This window comes from Hypanus sabinus, chromosome 2, assembly GCF_030144855.1.
Source record: "Hypanus sabinus isolate sHypSab1 chromosome 2, sHypSab1.hap1, whole genome shotgun sequence".
In the NCBI taxonomy this organism is placed as follows: Eukaryota; Metazoa; Chordata; class Chondrichthyes; order Myliobatiformes; family Dasyatidae; genus Hypanus; species Hypanus sabinus.
The window spans coordinates 10,328,414-10,348,897 of record NC_082707.1 but is presented as its reverse complement, the minus strand read 5'-3'; the positions used below and the strand labels follow the sequence as shown (position 1 = coordinate 10,348,897).

The window sequence follows — 20,484 nt, the reverse complement described above, 5'->3', positions numbered from 1 at the left end:
CCCATCACCTCCCAGCCTCTATTCCCACTCTCCCCCCCTTATCATCCCTCTTCACGTGAATCCACCCAACACCTCCCAGCCACTCTCCCCCCCTTTTATCATCCCTCCTCATCTGGATCTACCCAACACCTCCCAGCTCTTGCTCCACCCTTTCTATACTAACCACCTCCCCTCTATTTTTCAGTCCTGATGAAGGGTCCCGACCCAAAATGTCAACTGTCCATTTCTCTCCACAGATGCTGACTGACCTGCTGAGGTCCTCCAGCATTCTGTGCGCGTTGCTGCCGATTCCCAGCACCCGCAGAATCTTTTGTGTCTCCATTTCATCCACACCAGGCATTTTGTCAGAATCCCTCATAACACTTTTATTGTACCTGCCCCACTAACTCCCCCCAGGTTCTACCACTCAGCTTGAGCACTGTTCTCTCTGAAACGCGCTGGTCCACGGCAGCACAACTAAAATGCTCCCATGCATGTAGGCTTTTTTGCCGTGCAGCTGAATTTTCTTTCCATAATGTTAATATAATTTTGAAATCTGTTAATATAACTGTGAATTTACTTGTAATCAATTACGTGTTAATGAATATAATCTGTAAATATTCTAAATAATAAACAAAACACAACCTTTACTTTGAAACATTTTAGAGCTTCAACGTATTTACATTGTCAGTGTTTCAACACTGATACAAATCATAACAATGGAAGTTGGTAGCTCATTGTTAATAAACTGCTGACACCATCTAATTATTCATAGTATGTATAATTACAAAAAAAATCATTTAAAGTGCCACGCCTACTTCAGGCAGTGTAAAACTTTCCCGCTCAGAGCAGTGGTTGGTTCACGCAGCTGTAAAAAAAAATTAGAGGGAACATTGCTTACAGGACAGACTTTACCACAGGCTCGGGAGTCAGGAGCTGAACGACATAGATCTAGTATGAGAGGGGAGAGATTTAACAGGAACCTGAGAGGCAACTTTTTTCACCCAGAGGGAAGAGCTGACAGAGGAAGTGGTTGACACAGGTAGAGTCATAGACTCATAGGACACTACAGCACAGAAACAGGCCCTTTGGCCCATCTGGTCCATGCTGAACTAGTTCCATTGACCTGCACCTGGACGGTAGCCCTCCAAAACCCTCCCATTCATGTACTTACCCAAATTTCTCTTAAACGCAGAAATCGAACCTGCTTGCATAATTTTGCTAGCAGCTCATCTCACACTCTCACCACTCTCAGTCTCACTCTCAGTGAAGAAGTTCCCTTTCATGTTGCCTTTAAGTATTTCACCTTTCACCCTTAACCCATGACTTCTAGTTGTAGTGTAACCCAACCTCAGTGGAAAAAGCCTGGTTGCATATACCCTCTCTACACTACGCATAATTTTCAATACCACTAACAAATCTCTCAATCTTCCGCACTCTAAAGAATAAAGTCCTAACCTGTTCAACCTTCCTCTATGGCTCAGATGTTGGTCCTGCTACATAAACAACAACTGAAAGGTACTTAGTCGTGAACATGGATAGGAAAGATTTCGATGGAAACCTTGGTTGGCATGGACTAGATGGGCCGAAAAGCCTAAACCCAGACTGTATTTTTAATTTTATTTAGAAAAACATCATGATTGCAAGGCAGCAAGGTAGTGTAGTGGTTAGCAAGATGCTCTCTGGAGTTTGGAATTGATTTCCGCAGCCACCTGTAAGGAGTCATGTAAAAAGGGTAATGTCAAAATTGTAATGGAGGACTTCAGTACGCAAGGGGATTGAGAAAATTAGGTTTGTGTCGAATCGCAAGACAGGGAATACGTTGAATGCTTACAAGATGGCTTTTTAGAGCAGCTTGTCCTTGAACCTACTCAGAGAAAGCCAATCTTAGATTGGGTGTTGTGTAATAATATTAGGGAGTTTGATGTAAAGGAACCTTAGGAGACAGTGATCATAACATGACTGAATTCATACTGCAACTTGAGAGCGAGAAGCATAACTCACACGTATCAGTATCGCAATGGAATAAAGGGAATTACAGAGGCATGAGAGCGGAGCTTGCCCAGGTGGATTGGGGGAGAGCACTGGTGGGGATGACATCAGAGCAGAGATGGCTGAAGTTTCTGGGAATAGTTCACAAAGTGCAGGATAGATAAGTCCCACAGAAGAAGTAGTTCTCGAAAGGCAGGGGGAGGCAACCGGGGCTGACGAGGGAAGTTAAGGATTGCATAAACAAGGAATGGGCATGTAAAGTAGGAAAAGTGAGTGGGAAGTTGGATGATTGGGAAGCTTCTAAAATCCAACAGAAAGCAACTTAAAAAGCCATAAGAAGGGAAAAGATAAAATATGAGGGCAAACTATCCAATAATATAAAGCAGGATACAAAAAGTTTTTCTTCAGTTATATAAAGAGTAAAAGAGAGGAGAGAGTTGATATTGGACCACTGGAAAATGATGCTGGTGAGGTAGTAACGGGACAGCAAAGGAATGGCAGATGAACTTAATGACTACATTGCATCACTCTTTACAGTGTGCCAGAGGTCCATGAGTGTCAGGGAGCAGGAGTGAGTGCCATTGCTATTACAAAGGAAAAAATGCTACACAAACCCAATGGTCTTAAGGTGGATAAGTCTCCCAGACCAGATGGACTACATCCCAGAGTCCTGAGAGAGGTTGCTGAAGAGATGATGGAAGCATTGGTCATGATCTTCAAGAATCACTTGATTCTGGCATGGTCCCGAAGGACTGTAAGATTGTAAATGTCACTCCATTCTTTAAAAAGGGAGGCAGGCAAAAGAAAGGAAATTACAGGCCAGTTAGCCTAATCTCAGTGGCTGGGAAAGTGTTGGAGTCTATTATTAAGGATGAGGTTTCAAGATACTTGGAGATTAATGATAAGTCAAAGTCAGCTTGGTTTCTGTAAAGGGAAAATTTTTGCCCGACAAATCTGTTAGAATTCTTCAAGAAAGTAGCAAGCAGGGTGGAGAGAAGAGAGGCAGTGGATGTCATTTACTTGGATTTTCAGAAGGCATTTATTTAGGTCCACACATGAGGCTGCTTACAAGATAAAATCCTGTGATGTTACAGGAAGGATACTGGCATGGATAACAGAATGGCTGACAGGCAGGAAGTAGTATATGGAAATAAAAGAGGCCTTTTCTGATTGGCTGCCAATGACTAGTGGCGTTCCTCAAGGGTCAGTATTGGGACCACCACTTTTCACATTGCTTGTCAATGATTTAGATAATGGAATTGATGGTTTTGTGGCAACGTTTGCGGATGATACGAAGATAGGTGGAAAGGTAGGTAGTGCTGAGGAAGCAATGGGATTGCAGCAGGATTTAGACAAATTAGAAGAATGGGCAAAGAAGTGGCAGATGGAATACAGTGTGGGGAATTATATGGTAATTTATTTTGGTAAAAGAAACAATAGTGCAGACTATTATGTAAATAGGGAGGAGGTTCAAACATCAGAAGTGCAGAGGGACTTAGGAGTCCTTGTGAAAGACTCCCAGAAGTTTAATTTACAGGGTGAATCTGTGGTAAAGAAGGGAAGTACAATGTTGGCGTTTATTTCAAGGGGGATAGAATATAAAAGCAAGGAGATAATGCTGAGGCTTTATAAGACACTAGCTGGGCCACACTTGGAGTATAGTCAACGGTTTTGGGCCCCACATCTCAGAAAGGATGTGTTGTCATTGGAGAGAGTCCAGAGGAGGTTCATGAGAATGATTCTGGGAATGAAGGGGTTAACATATGAGGAGCGTTTGACAGGTTTGGGCCTGTACTGACTGGGATTTTGAAGAATGTGTATGGATCTCATTGAAACCTACTGAATGTTGAAAGGTCCAGATAAGGTGGATGTGGAGAGGATGTTTCCCATGGTAGGGGCATCCAGAACTAGAGAACACAGTCTCAAAATTGAGAGGTGACCTTTTAAAACAGAAGTAAGGAGGAGTATTTTTTTGCCAAAGAGTGGTGAATCTGTGGAATGCATTGCTATAGCCTGTGGTGGAGGCAGTCTGTGGGTATATTCAAAGTGAAAGTTGATAATTTCCTGGTTGGTCATGGCATCAAGAGATATGGTGACAAGACAGTGCATTTGGAGTATTGTCAACCCCTGGGGGGCTGAAGAGGGGTAAAAAGTTTCAAAGGATCAGCCATGATTGAATGGCGGAGCAGACTTGATGGGCCAAATGGTCTAATTCTGCTCCTGTGTGTGGACTGTGACTCCAAGGGCAATTTACTGCAGCCAGCTAACCTATGTCTTTGGTGTGTGGGAGGAAACCAGGATGGAAAGCCAACACCATCACACAGCACAGGGGTGGAGATCAAACCAGGGAGTCACATGGCAGTGGTTCAACCGACTGATGAGTAACCCAGCTATGTGCTGATACTGTGTGGAAAAGCAGGTCACATCATGCTTGCTGTCAACAACTGCTTGATGCTCAGTTTCAAAAGGCAATTGATTGATCTGATCGCATCTGGTGCACAGTGGGATCAGCACCAGACTTTGGAGGTGAAGGCTCCCGAGTTCAAACCCAGTCAGCACCCCCGGGCACGCTTTCCATCTGTGCCAGGGTGAGCGTCGAGCTAGCCACTCGGCCTCGTAAAAAACAAGGGTCGAGTCAGGAACGTTCATACCGTGACCCGGTTAATCCGAAAGGAGACCAATCCTGACACCACGCGCCAGACAAGAATGGCTGACTGTCTGGTGCGACAAACTACGAAAATGAATCTGGTAAAATGTGTTTTGCTACTAACTAGTGAGATGCTGGAGCTATTTAATTTTAATTAAATTTCCCCGGACAGGGACAGCACTGGTTAGGTAGAAAGTGAAGATCCCTCTCTGCTGTCCCATCTCCTCCTCCCCAGGACAGGGCCAGCAAAGGTTAGGTAGAGAGTGAGAATCCCTCTTTATAGGGTATTATAAGACCACATTTAGAATATTGTGAGTGGGTTCGGGCACATGATCTAGGAAAGGATGTGCTGACATTGGAGAGGTTTCCAGAGCAGGTTCAAAAGGTTGATTCTGAGACTTAAATAGTTAATGTTGGGTGCATTTGATGGCTCTGGGCCTGTACTCGCTGGACTTTAGAAGAATGAGAGAGGATCTCACTGAAATCTTTCGAACACAGGAAGGCAGAGTGGATGTGGAAAGGATGCTTCCTATAGTAGGTGAGTCGAGGACCAGAGGGCACAGTCCCAAATTGTGGGTTGTTCCCTTAGAACAGAGATGAGGAGGTGGTGAATCTGTGGAATTCATTACCACAAATGGCTGTGGAGGCCAAGTCATTGGGTGTATTTAAAGTGGAGGGTGATAGTTTCTTGGTTAGTAAGAGTGTTAAAGTTTATAGAGAGAAGGCAGGAGAATGGGTTGAGGAGGGATAATAAATTAGCCATTATGGAATAGCAGCAGACTCGATTGACAAAATGGCCAAATTCTGCTCCTATATCTTATGATCTTGTGGTCTTTAACATGCCATCACACACACGGGGTGAGACAGTGCAAGTTAGACTCAGAGTGAAGTTCCCTTTACACTGTCCCATCACATACTCCCAGGGCAGGGACAGTATGTTAGGTATAAACCTTCCCTCCACACCACCCCAATCAAACACCTCCAGAGGGAGAGGTGGAGGAAAGCTCCCTCCACACCACCTCAATCAAACACCTCCAGAGGGAGAGGTTGAGCAAAGCTCCCTCCACACCACCTCAATCAAACACCTCCAGAGGGAGAGGTTGAGGAAAGCTCCCTCCACACCACCCCAATCAAACACCTCCAGAGGGAGAGGTTGAGGAAAGCTCCCTCCACACCACCCCAATCAAACACCTCCAGAGGGAGAGGTTGAGGAAAGCTCCCTCCACACCACCCCAATCAAACACCTCCAGAGGGAGAGGTTGAGCAAAGTTCCCTCCACACCACCTCAATCAAACACCTCCAGAGGGAGAGGTTGAGGAAAGCTCCCTCCACACCACCCCAATCAAACACCTCCAGAGGGAGAGGTTGAGGAAAGCTCCCTCCACACCACCCCAATCAAACACCTCCAGAGGGAGAGGTTGAGGAAAGCTCCCTCCACACCACCCCAATCAAACACTTCCAGAGGGAGTTGAGGAAAGCTCCCTCCACACCACCCCAATCAAACACCTCCAGAGGGAGAGGTTGAGCAAAGCTCCCTCCACACCACCTCAATCAAACACCTCCAGAGGGAGAGGTTGAGCAAAGCTCCCTCCACACCACCTCAATCAAACACCTCCAGAGGGAGAGGTTGAGGAAAGCTCCCTCCACACCACCTCAATCAAACACCTCCAGAGGGAGAGGTTGAAAGCTCCCTCCACACCACCCCAATCAAACACCTCCAGAGGGAGAGGTTGAGGAAAGCTCCCTCCACACCACCCCAATCAAACACCTCCAGAGGGAGAGGTTGAGCAAAGCTCCCTCCACACCACCTCAATCAAACACCTCCAGAGGGAGAGGTTGAGGAAAGCTCCCTCCACACCACCTCAATCAAACACCTCCAGAGGGAGAGGTTGAAAGCTCCCTCCACACCACCCCAATCAAACACCTCCAGAGGGAGAGGTTGAGGAAAGCTCCCTCCACACCACCCCAATCAAACACCTCCAGAGGGAGAGGTGGAGGAAAGCTCCCTCCACACCACCTCAATCAAACACCTCCAGAGGGAGAGGTTGAAAGCTCCCTCCACACCACCCCAATCAAACACCTCCAGAGGGAGAGGTTGAGGAAAGCTCCCTCCACACCACCCCAATCAAACACCTCCAGAGGGAGAGGTTGAGCAAAGCTCCCTCCACACCACCTCAATCAAACACCTCCAGAGGGAGAGGTTGAAAGCTCCCTCCACACCACCCCAATCAAACACCTCCAGAGGGAGAGGTTGAGGAAAGCTCCCTCCACACCACCCCAATCAAACACCTCCAGAGGGAGAGGTTGAGGAAAGCTCCCTCCACACCACCCCAATCAAACACCTCCAGAGGGAGAGGTTGAGCAAAGCACCCTGTCACCTACTTCCACAGGGATAAAATAGGTTCGCTGTCAACCTAAGCACAGTGTCCCGTCACCCACCCACAAAGGGATGGGACAATTTAGATATATGGTAAAGCTAACCCGCCCCCAACACCATCCATGACACTCACCCACAGGATAGGACAGGTTGATGATCTCTCCATTCTACCATCCACTCCCAAGGGGACAGGGCAGGCAAATAAACCTCCTGCACCATCCCATACCACACTTTCTAGGTACAGGTTAGCAGTGGATTAGAGCTCCCCCCGTCCTGTGCTATCACACACACCAGGGGAAGGGACAAGCACCAGTTAGATACAGAGTGAAGCTCCCTCTGCACTGCTCCTCGTGGTCAACCCTGGGTTGATACTGCGTCTGAAATGAGCAGATAGTTACAGGATGAAGTGCAGACTGTCAAAGTTGATAACAACAGTTCGTAGGCCAAACTTCAGGAGAGAAACGTGGAAGTGAATTATCTCTGCAAGCCTGGTAATGGCACCAGTCAGGACATGTCTCAAGCATTTCCACTGTCAACGGGAAAGAAAAACCAGTCTTATTTATAAATCACTTAATACAGCCTCGTTAACATAGCAACCCAGTTTGAGATGAATCACGCTAGTGTTTAACAAATACAGAATCACACATGGAAGAGCAACACCCACAAAATCTGGAGGAACTCAGACAAAATATAACCCAGGGTTGGCCATGAAGAACAGTGCAGAGGGAACTTCACTTTGTATCTAACAGATCCTGCCCTTCCCCTCGTGCGTGGGTAGGTGACCTTCACCAGGACTGGAAAGGAAGGGGAAGACAACAGAGTAAGAAGGAGGGGGTGGGGCAGAAGAAGAAGTACATGCTTCCTTTTCAGACCTGATGAAACTTCTTGGCTTGAAACGTCAACTATTTATTCCCCTCCAAAGATGCTGCCTGATTTGCTGAGTTCCTCCAGCATTTTATGTACATTACTCTGGATTTCCAGCATCTGCAGAATCATTTGTCCTAATATCTTAAATGAAGGAAGTGGGTTTTAAGGAGGAAGTGCAGGTAGGATAGGAAATAGTTTGAGGGAGATATTCTAGAGATTAGGCCCGGGCAGCTGTTGACATGGCAACCAAAAGTGGGGCACTGGAAATCAATAATAATGATAACAACAAAAATAACTTATTCATAGAGCACTTTTTGTATAGCTGATACAGTTCAAGGTGCTTTACACTGGGATAAAGTGCAACATGTTAGTTAAAAGCAAGGTTCAGTAAATAGGTTTGAGCTGGTGTTAGAAAGTGGCAACCTTTACAATTTTAGGCATTGAATTCCACAGTTCAGGAGCATAGTCTAAAAAAAGCTAAGCTGACAATTGTCTTTGAAGGAAGATTGTTTAAATTTAAGAGGTTGGTGGAGGAAGGAGTGAGAGAATGAGCAGGATTTCCAATTGCTCAAAGTAAAAATTATTATCAGAGTACATTCATGTCACCACATACGACCCTGAGATTCTTTTACTGCAGGCATACTCAGCAAATTTATAGAACAGTAACTGTAAACAGGTTCTGTAAACTAAACAAACTATGTAAATGCAGATAATAAATAAATAGCAATAAATAATGAGCATGAAATAACAAGATAAAAGAGTCCCAAAATGAGTGTAGCTAACCCCTTTTGATCAAGAGCCTGATGGTTGAGGGAGAGTAACTGTTCTTGCACCTGGTGGTGAGAGTCCTGAGGCTGCTCTACCTTCCACCTGATGGAGGCAGCAAGAAAAGAGTATGGCCTGGGTGCTGAGGATTGTTGATGGATGCTGCTTTCCTACGGCAACGTTTCGTGGAGGTGTGCTCAATGATTGATAGGGCTTTACCTGCGATGTACTGAGCCGAATCCACTACATTTGGTAGGATTTTCTGCTCAAAGGCATTGGTGTTCCCGTACCAGGCCGTGATGCAGCCAGTCAGCACTCTTTACACCACACATCTATAGAAATTTGCCAAGGTTTTCGATGACATGCTGAATCTCTGCAGACTCCCGAGGAAGTACAGTTGTTGTTGAGTGTTGTTCTTCACAATTATATTTATATGCTGGGTCCAGGACAGGTCCTCTGAGAATGTAGCGCTGAATATTACTAGCTCATGGACCTCTGGTTTCCCTCTCCTGAAGTTTACAATCAGCTCCTTGATCTTATTGACATTGAGTGAGAGGTTGTTGTAATTACACCACTCAGCCAAACTTCCAGCCTCCCTCCTGTATGCCGATTCATCAACCCTTTTGATACAGTCCACAACACTGGTGTCATCAGCAAACTTGTATATGGTGTTAGAGCTGTACTTAGCCACACAGTCATAGGGTAAAGCAAGTAGAGGAGAGGGTTAAGCACACATCCCTGCCCTGCTCCTGTGCTGATGGAGATTGCGGAGGAGGTGTTTTTACCAATTCAAACTGGTTAGGGTCTACAACTGAGGAAAGCCAGGATCCAATTGCACAAGAGAGTACTGAAGCCCAGGTCTTGGAGTTTGCTGATTAGTTCTGAGGGGGTGAATGTGTTAAATGCTCAGCTTCAATCAGTAAAGAGCATTCTGATGTATGCGTCTTTGTTATCCTGAAGTGCCGGGGTTGTGTGAAGAGCCAACGAGATAGCATCTGCTATAGATCTGTTACTTCAGTAAGCACGCGATAATCATTTAGACAGGTTAATACGCTCTTCTTGGACACCCATATTATTGAAGCTTATTTGAAGTAGGTGGGTACCACACCCTGCTGGAGAGAGAGGTTGAAGATATCCATGAATACGCCAGCCAGTTGGTCAGCACACAGTCGTCAGTACTCGGCCAGGTACTCCGTCCAGACCGGATACTTTCCTTGGATTCTCTCTGTTGAAGGCAGCCCACACATCATCTTCCGATACTGAGCCTAAAGAATCATCAGGATCATCAAGAGTGGATAACGTAGATAAGAGTGGGTGGATAACGGTTCCTCCCAGTTCTGGTGATCAGAGCAAGCATGGAAGGCATTAAGCTCATCTGGCTGTCCCCTATGTTCCAAGATAGGAGGAGGTTATGGCATTCAAACCTTGCCATAACTGACAAGCATCCCTCATTGACTCCAGTCCAGTCAATTGGAAACAAGGGGTCAGAATTTCCGGAACGTGGGAATTTGAATCAATTTTGCTTAAAATACGTTTGGATAGGTGCATAGATATGTGAGGTTTAGAGGGTTGGGGATTAAACACATGAACATGTGACAAGTTTAGAAGGGCACCTTGCCTGGCATGGCTGAGTTATGCCGAAGGGCCTGCTTCTGAGCTGTATAACACTGACTCTAAATGGTGAGGGATTGGCGGAGGATGGCGTTAAAAGCCTAGAAATTCAAAATTCATTCATTATTTAGCTCTAAGTAAGCACAAGAATGGTGGACAAAATGAAGTGGTTTGAATCACCAGAAATGAACTTTTGCAGAGGGTTATAACCTCAGCCCACTCCAGCATGGGCATTAGCCTCCACAGTGTTGAGGAAATCTTCAAAAGGTGATGCCTCAAAAAGATGATGCCAATCATTAAGGGCCCCATCACCCAGACATACCCTCTTCTCATTGCTACCATCAATGCGGAGGTACGGGAGCCTAAAGGCACACACTCAATGTTTTAGGAACAGTTTATTCCCCTCTGTTTCATCTTGTGTGTGTTTAAACATGTATACGGACAAACAGTATTTCTTATTGTAATTTATGTATTGTAACACGCTGTAAGGTTTCACTGCTGATGTAATAGCTTCTTTGTAATGTTCACTGCTGAGTTAACTGTTTCTCTACAGCATCAATGTTTGGGTCATGGCTGGAGAGAACAGGATGCATGTTAGCCAATAAGAGACTGTTGCTGTGTCTTGTGAGTCTGGAAAGATGTTTTTTTGCGGTCTTTTGTCGAGGAGAGATGAAGAGGGAAGACGCGTGTGGAGAGAGCTGGTGGACCACCGGACGGAGTGGACTGGGATCTGAGGGTCCAAAGATCAGCGACACTCGGAGGAGACCGATGGTGGAAGAATGGCTACTGAGTGAGCTCCAACGTGACTTTGACTTGACTTTGGGCCCTTTCTTTTTTTTTGTTTATTTTCATTACTAACCCTACAGTCAGATTAAGATGCAAAAAGTTCAATCATTTAATTGCATATGGTGTACTGTCTGATATTTTGCATTGCGGGTTTGTAACCGGGGGTATATTACGCAGCATCCACACAAGCGTGATTACCCAGTTTGGCGGGGCCGAAGGTTGATTCCCCTAGACAGACGCAAGCTGGGAAAGCCTGAGGGTTACATTATATTATGTATCGCAATGTACAGCTGCCACAAAACAAAAAATTCACAATATATGCCAATGAAATCAAACCTGATTCTGATTCATATTCTAAGATTCTGCAGAAGGTGGAAGGAGAGGACGGCACTGGAACTGTCAAATTATAGACAGACTGAGATAAGACCTTCCCATAAAATCTCCAGTTATCACTCACACGCTCAGGTAATGAACTATAACCAGAACAACCAATATCATGAGACAGAAAGATGGAAGGATTTAACTCAAGGCCAAGGGCATTCCAACAATGCATCCACTTCAGCACAGTTGAAGCCTTACTGATAATCCAGTTGATTTTTATTCTAATATTCAATGAATCTGTTTATAGGTTCCAAGAGCTACAACAGTAAAGTTATCAGCTGCTCAAGGAGGAGGAGAAGATGGTACTGACCTCCTTAAGGCAACAAAGTCAAGAAGAAGATTTAATAGGTGTTCACGATTACAGAATAATGAAAGAACCAAAGATTTGCCTTTATGTAGCACCTGCCACAACCCCAGGACCTTTGCAATGCATTGTGGGAAAGACTTGGGCACAGCAAGCTCCCATAAAAGGCAATGTCTTCATTTACCATTGAGAATATCTACAAGGAGCGCTGCTACACAAAAGCACCATTCTCCATCAAGTACCCCCACTGCCCAGGCCACGATCTCTTCTCACTGCCACCATGGGGCAGGAGGCACATGGTGCCACAGCAACAGGCTCTAGAACAGTTATTATCCTACAGCAGCAATTCACCTACAACCGTTCGAGTTACATAGATTAGATAGGTAGATAGATTAGCTTTATTTGTCACATTCACTGTGAAATGTGTCGTTTGCCATCAATGACCAATACAGCCCACATGATTCCAGTGCCCAGTACTAACCCTCACCTGCAGGAGCCAACATGGTCACGGGCAGGACGTACAAACAACATCAGGGATTGGACCGCTGCAGGCACTCTACAATGCTATGCTCACCGCTACGCTACCGTGTCAACTCGTTCATTTAAGTCTATGTTATTATATGTTTGTAGTGCACTGTGCTGCAGAAAAAATCTAAGTTTCATGATATTTACACCCTGGGTGTGGTACGACCATGGCAATAAAATTGAACTTTGTTACTTGAACAATATTAGTCCAGCTGAGTAGATTGGATTACAAAGAGAATGAGAAAGGAGGCCAAAATATTCAGGGCTGTCAAAGGCACTCCAACTTCACCAGCCATATAACATTGTTAAAGTCAGCCTGTTAAAAAAATGATACTGCACGTATCCCTACAATTCATTTAGTTCTCAATAAATATCTCTGTGTTATATTTCAGAGGACCTGTCCCTGGGCCAACATGTAAGTGCAGTTGTGAAGAGAACAGGGCAGCACCTCTACTTCCACAGGAGTTTGCAGAGATTCGGCATGACAGCTAAAACTTTGACAAACTTCCATAGATGTGTAGTGGAGAGTATGTCAACTGACTGCGTCACAGCCTGGTATAGAAACACCAATGCCCTTGAATGGAAAATCCTACAAGAAGTAATGAATATGGGCCACTCCATCATGGGTGGCCCTCCCCACCATTGAACACATCTGCATGGAGCAAAGTTGCAGGAAGCAGCACCCGCCATCCGGGAGATGCTCTCTTCTCGCTGCTGTCATCGGGAAGGAGGGAGAAGAGCCTCAGGACTCGCACCAACAGATTCAGGAACAGTTGCTACCCTTCAGCCTTCAAGCTCCAGTACCAGAGGGGATAACTTCACTAGCCCTATCATTGAACTGTTCCCATAACCTATAGACTCACTTTCAAGGACTCTTCATCTCATGTTTTCAATATTTCTTGCTTATTTATTTATTATAATTATTTCTTTCCTCTTGTATTTGCAGTTTCTTGTCTTTTGCTCACTGGTCGAATGCCCAAGTTGATGCACTCTTTCACTGATGGTGCTAAGGTTACTGGATTTATTGAGTGTGTCTGCAAAAAGTGAATCTCAAGATTTTTTGCTGTGACATATATGTACTTCAGTGATAAATTTTCTTTGAACTTTGAGAACAGAGGAAGAAACTGGAAGCAGATCAAATGCGATTAAGGTTATTACTATCAAGATACTAGAATCTGAAGAAAAGAAACAAACTGCTGCAGGACCTCAGCAGGTCAAGCAGCATCTGTGGAAGCAAAGGAATACACAATATATCAGAAATGCCAGAGATCGTGGTCCACGTCGGGAGCAATAACGTCGGTAGGGATGGTGACAAATCCCTGCAAAGTGAATTCAGGGAGTTAAAGAACATGACTCCAAGGTTATAATCTCAGAATTACTACTTGTGCCACATGCTAGTCAGATGAGAAATAGACGGATAATACTGTTTAATATGTGGCTAAGGAAATGGTGTGGGTTGGAGGACTCCAGGGTTTTGGGTGATTGGGCACTCTTCCAGGAAAGGTAGGACCTGTACAGATGGGGAGGTTGGCAACTGATCTGGAGGGAAACTAATATCCTTGCTAGAGCAGCTAAGGGGAAGTTAGACTGGAGTTGTAGAGGATGGGAGCCCGAGTGCCAGGGATGAGAGTGCAGAGGGGAAATGGTGGACATGCTATGTTGGCACCAGAATGCATAGTGGCCCACCCCCCCGTGCATCCTCGGGTGTGTTGGCTATCAACACAAACAATACATTTTAATGTACATGTGATAAGTAAATCTGAACCTGAATCAGAAAATAGCTGGTAGGAAAAGATGAGAGGGCAGGGTGAGAGATGATTGTTAAATTTGTGCAGGAGAGACACAAGGTTGTATAAGACAACTACTGTTTGTTTCTAAAGCAGGGGTTCCCAAACCCGAGGTCCACAGACCCCTTGCTTAATGGTATTGGCCCATGGTATAAAAAAGGTTGGGAACTCCTGCTCTAAAGAGACAACATATCAACGTGGCCCTTCTGCCATTTTTGTACCTGTTATATACATATTATGCCACTTTTCTGGCACAGTGTTCCTTCTGCCTACCACTCTCTGTGTAAAATACTTGCCTTAGAAATCTTATTTAAACATCCCCATTCTCACCCCGTCCATAGGAGCAGAATTAGGCCATTCAGCCCATCGAGTCTGTTCCACCATTCGATCATGACTGATTTATTATCCCTCTCGACCCCATTGTCCTGTCTTCTCACCATAAACTTTGACACCCTTACTAATCAAGAACCCTTCAACCTCCATTTAATAGAGAGAAAAGAGATGGTGGATTCTGGTACCTGTAGGAACACACAGCCTGCTAGAGGAAGTCAGCGGATCGAGCAGCCTCGGTGAGCGGAAAGGACTGTCAATGTTTCAAACTAAAACTCTGCATCAGGACTCTGAGTGTGTGTGACCTTCCTCCCCACAACGACCACATCTTTCCTTAATTGTGTGGCATTCTCGTTCACTCATTCACAATCGCTCTCTCGGCTGTATCTCACCCATCCCCCTCTGTTTTCTTCCCCAACACTTCTCTCTCTTCCTCTCAACTCGAGCTCGCAGCCCCCGACGGAAAATACCTAATCCGTCCCCCCGACAGCGCTCTGACGCTCCGACTCACTGCGGTATTTGACGGGGAAACTCCGCTCCGGGGCCGAGAGAGAGAGTCCGTCACTCCCACTTCCCGAAAATGTTGTGTTTGCTTGAGGCCTGTTGGGCAACGCCCTTCTGCGGGCCGCTCTTTCCTGGACGGTTTCGTACGCTCTGGCCAATTCTGTCCGCAGCTCCTCCCTACCGTCGTCAATCTCTCCTCCTCCCTCCCTCCTCAATGCCAATCTCCACCATCCCTCCCTCACCCTCCTCAATCTCTCCCCCTCTTCAATCTCAGCCTCCACCCACTTCAATCCCTCCCTACACCCTTCTGAATCTCTTCCCACACTCCTTAATCTCTCCCCATCCTCCTCAATCTCAACCTCCACCTTCCTCAATCTATCCCAATGCTCCTCAATCATTCTCCCTACTCAATTTATCCACCAACCCTCAATATCTCCCCATATTCCTCAATCTTTCCCTCACCCTCCTCTATCTCTCCCATACTCCTCAATATGTTACCCACCTTCCTCAATTTCCCTCCCTCCTCAATCTTCCCCTCACCCTCCTCCATCTCTCCTTCCCTCTCCAATCCTCTCTGCTTCTCAATCTCTCCCTACTCTCTGCCTGTCTCCCATACCCCCACCAGAGGAAACATGCACCCTATCTAGTCCTTTCAACATTCAGTAGGTTTCAATGAAATCCCCATGCATGCTTCTAAATTCCAGTGAGTACAGGCCCAGAGCTGCCAAATGATCCTCCCATGTTAACCCCTTCATTCCCGAATCATCCTCGTAATCCTCCACTGGACTTTCCGATGACAATATATCCTTTCTGAGATATGGGGCCCAAAACTGTTGACAATACTTCAAGTGCAGCCTGACTACTGTCATATAAAGGCTCAGCATTATCTCCTTGTTTTTATATATTCCATTCGCCCTGAAATAAATGCCAACTGTGCATTTGCCTTCTTTACTGCAGACTCAACCTGTAAGTTAACCATCTGGGAGTCTTGCCCAAGGCAAGTCCCTCTGCACCTCTGATGTTTGAATATTCTCCCCATTTAGATAATATTTTGCACTATTGTTCCTTTAACCAAAATGCATTATCATACATTTCCCAACGCTGTATTCCATCAGCCACTTTTTTGCCCATTCTTCCAATCTAAGTCCTGCTCCAATCACATTGCTTCCTTAGCACTACCCACACCCCCCTCCACCTATCTTTGTATCATGCGCAAACTTTGCCACAAAGCTACCAATTCCACTTTCAGAAGGTCTTTGACAAGGTGCCACACATGAGGCTGCTTACCAAGTTTAAGGCCCATGGTATTACAGATGAACTACTGGCATGGTTAAAGCATTAGCTGATTTGTAGGAGGAAACGAGTTAAAGGAATTAAAGGATCCTAGTCTGGTTGGCTGCCAGTGACTAGTGGTGTTCCGCAGGGGTCGGTGTTGGGACCACTTCTTTTTACGCTGTATATCAATGATTTAGATGATGGAATAGATGGCTTTGTTGCCAAGTTTGCAGAAGATTGGTGGAGGGGCAGGTAGTGTTGAGGAAACAGGTAGGATGCAGAAGGACTTAAACAGATTAGGAGAGTGGCAAATGAAATACAATGTTAGAAAATGCATGGTCATGCACTTTGGCAGTAGAAATAAATGTGCAGACTATTTTCTAAATGGGGAGAAAATCCAAAAATCTGAAATGCAGAGGGACTTGGGGGTCCTTGTGCAGAACACCCTAAAGGTTAACTTGCAGGCAGAGTCAACGGTGAGGAAGGTAAATGCCATTCATTTCAAAAGTTCCAGAATACAAGAGCAAGGATGTGATGCCGTGGCTTTATAAGGCTCTGGTGAGGCCTTAGCCTGAGTATTGTGAACAGTTTTGGGCTCCTCATCTAAGATAAGGCATGCTCGCATTGGAGAGGATTCAGAGGAGGTTCACAAGGATGATTCCAGGAATTAAAGGGTTATCTTACAAGGAACATTTGATAGCTCTGTGTATGTACTCGTTGAAATTTAGAAGGATGGGTGGGGGAGGAGGGGAGGATCTCATAGAAACTTTTTGAATGTTGAAAGGCCTAGACAGAGTAGATGTGGAAAGGATGTTTCCCATGGTTGAGGAGTCTAGGACAAGAGGACAGATAGAGGGACGGCATGATTCAGTCAATTGTCTTCACACCATCAACGTGGGACTTTTCTCACGAATGATGACAATCAGGGAGGAAGTACAGGAGCCTGAAGACACACTCCCTGTGTTCCAGGACCAGCTTCTTCTCCTCCACCATCAGATGTCCAAATGGTCAAATACCTCATCAGCGTTACTTCACTATTTTTGTACTCTTTTGCACTAATTATTTAACTACAGACCATGTGACCACTTTACTACATACCTCCTGTACCTAATAAAGTGGCTATTGAGTGTGTGTTTGTGGTCTTCTGCTGCTAGCTCAGCTACTTCAAGATTCAACATGTTGTGCGTTCAGAGATGCTTTGCTACACACCGCTGTTATCTTCTCCTTCATCCTACCGGGGCCTAGTCTGCCAACAGCAGCCTACCAGAGTCCTCGGCCCTGGATCAAACTTTTAAATTGTCCCCACGTATAGCCCATCTGCTATCATTCCCCTCCCAAGGATGAGGAGTTTAGAGCTTCTGTTGGCAGTTTTGTGGCCCTGGGTTTTTTATGAAATGGGGTTGCTAGCCCCATGCCAAACCCTCCTTTTGTCAAGCCAGACTGGTGACTGTCATGGTAGAGTTACATCAGTATTGTAATGTGTGGTTTTTGAGTCACTGTCACCTTCCCGTCTGCTTGAACCAGTCTGGTCATTCAACTCCAACCTCTCTCATTAACACGGTGTTTTCACCCACAGAGCTGCCACTCACTGGATGTGTTTTGTTTTCACACCATTCTCTGTAAACTCTAGAGAGTTCGATTGCATGAAAATCCCAGGAGATCTGCGGTTTCAGAGATAGTGAAACAACCCAACCACCCTGTCTGGAACCAACAATCATTCCACGATCAAAGTCACTTAGATCACATTCCTTCCCCATTCTGATGTTTGCTCTGAACAACAACTGAACCTCTTGACCATGTCAGCATACTTTTATGCAATGAGATGCTGCCACATGTTTGGCTGATTAGATATTTGCATTAACAAGCAGGTATATAGGTGTATCTGGTAAAGTGGCCACTGAGTGTGTATAAATATATACATATAAATAAATAAACATAGTTAATTTGTTTTATTTATTTATGTATTTACTGTATATTTTTGTAATTTTCGTACTTTTATGTATTGCACTGTACTGTTACCGCAAACAACAATCTTCACAACGTGTTAGTAATAAAAAAGCTGATTGCAATTCTGATGCACTGATTCTAAAAAATAATTGCGAAAGTTTGCTGTGCATGAGCACATATTACCTCAGGAAATCTCCACCTTCCTGCATTTAACGTGTCTTCTATTCGATTTTCCAGCCAGGAGCCTTTGTGGCGACGTCGCTGCTCTTTCTCTCCCCTCTCATGCCCGGCGCTCCCTTCATTCCCTGTTTTGCCTTCGGATTTCCCAGCTGCTTGCTCCAAAAGTAGGTGAGCTATGCATTCAGAGATTGTGAGAGATTGCTGATTTCCATTTGGTTGCAGAACTACCCGCATTGCAACACTTCAAAACCACGTTATTTGACCCCATTGCAACTTCAGGATGTCCCAATACTGTACCGTGAAATTCTGCTTCTAATGATTGACGTATCATGCTTGTTGCAGTGTTGCACAAGGTATCATAATCCACCTGACCAATCTCCCTGGTCTAAATTGAAGGATTAATTTTGATGTTAAAGAACTTGCACAGAGTTTCTGCCAGTACTACTGAGGACGTAGCAGCCTCTTACAAAATCTGAGGGTGGGTTTCCTGTTTACATCTCCAGCCCACAAAGTGAGGCACTTTGTTCTTGCTGATTCACCATCTCTGCGGTGCTCTGCGGGGGTGGGGGGTGGAACCCGGTTGCTTGTGTGTCTGAATCCCTTTCTCACAGTTTGAATCAGAATCATATCTCTGGCATACGTCATGAAATTTGTTAACTTGCAGCAGCAGTACATTATCATGCATTGCAAAACATTACAATACCTAGTAATAAAAATATTAATTACAATAAAAAAGTATACATAAAAAAGAAAATTATATTAAATAAGTAGTGCAAAAAGGGAGGAAAAACACTGAGGTAGTATTCACGGGTTCATTGTCCACTCAGAAATCTGTTGGCGGTGGAGAAGAATCTGTTCCTAAAACATTGAGTATATGCCTTCCGATTCCTCTTCCACCTTCCTTGATGGCAGTAGTGAGAAGAGGACATGCCCTGGGTGATGGGGCTCCTTAATGATGGATGCCGCCTTTTTGAAGCATCACCTTTGGTAGGTATCCTGGATGCTGATGGCGGAGGTAAAGTGGATGCTGATATTTGATAACGTCAGATAGTCGTGAGAACCCCTATGGCCATTCCCCTCAACAATAAATACTCTATTTTGAGTACAGTTGGGTGTACAACCTAACTGGGGGAAGCAGCTGTGGCACTGAAGGGCTGGAAACTGAAGAGGGCAGCAGCAGCAATAGGGGACTTTATAGTTAGGGGGGCAAATGGTGATTCAGTGGACGCAAAAAAGAAACACAGATGGTAGTTTGCCTCCCAGGTGCCAGGGTCCAGGATGTTTCTGAATGTGTCCACAATATCCTGAAAAGGGAGGATGAACAGCCAGAAGTCGTGGTACATGTTGCTACCAATGACATTATGTAGAAAAAGGGAGGAGGTCCTGAAAACAGAATACAGGGAGTTAAGAAGGAGGACCTCGAGGGTAGTAATCTCAGAATTACTGCCTTTCCCACGCGACAGTGAGGACAAGTACAGAATGAGGTGACAGGTAAACGCATGGCTGAAGAATTGGAGCAGGGGGCAGGGATTCATATTCCTGTATCACTGAGACTTCTGGGGCAGGTGTGACCTGTACGAAAGGGACGGGTTGCACTTGAATCAGAGGGGGACAAATATCCTTGCGGGCAGGTTTGCTAGATTTGTTGGGAGTGGTTTAAACTAACATGGCAGGGGGTTTGAAACCAGTATGGTAAAGCTGAGGATGAGCCAGAAGGTTTACAAGTGGATGATGGCTGTAACATGAATGTAAGGAAGGACAAGCCAATGACTGGGTACAAATGCAGACAGAGCTAAGAGTTAAATTGTACCACAGAGGCAAAATTCATAATGGTGAGGGATGCAGGACTGAGGGTGCTGTATTTAAAGGCGCGTAGCATTTGGAATAATGTAGACGAACGCATGGCGCAATTAGAGATTGGTCAGTATGATGTTGAGGGGGTCACTGGTCGTGGCTGAAGGAAAGTCATAGTTGAGAGCTTAACAGCAAAGGATATATTTTGTATGGAAAGGACAGGCAGGAAGGCATGGGCGGTGGTGTGGCTCTGTTGGTAAGAGATGGAATTACATCTTTAGAAAGAGGTGACATAGGGTCAGAGAATGTTGCATCTTTGAGGGTGGAATGAAAAAACTTGGAGGGGGATACTGGCAGGGTTGACGGCAGAACAGAGGTGGCTGAAGTTTCTGGGAATAGTTCACAAGGGTCAGGAAGGATATGCCCCACAGAA

At 45.2% G+C, this 20,484-nt stretch overlaps 1 protein-coding gene across 9 annotated transcripts in view; it reads right to left on the bottom strand.

The window, feature by feature from the left end:
- The window catches only part of LOC132406345 (interleukin-1 receptor accessory protein-like), a 68,959-nt gene extending 50,492 nt beyond the window's left edge, over positions 1 to 18,467 (bottom strand). For 2 of the 9 annotated variants that reach the window (XM_059991906.1, XM_059991922.1), the window contains exon 1: positions 1,154 to 5,573. In XM_059991906.1, coding sequence (XP_059847889.1) covers positions 1,154 to 1,193 — 40 coding nt within the window. In that variant the 5' untranslated portion in view covers positions 1,194 to 5,573. The other 7 variants (XM_059991898.1, XM_059991942.1, XM_059991893.1 and 4 more) reach the window with 7 other exon arrangements.
- Positions 18,468 to 20,484: the final 2,017 nt, after the last annotated feature.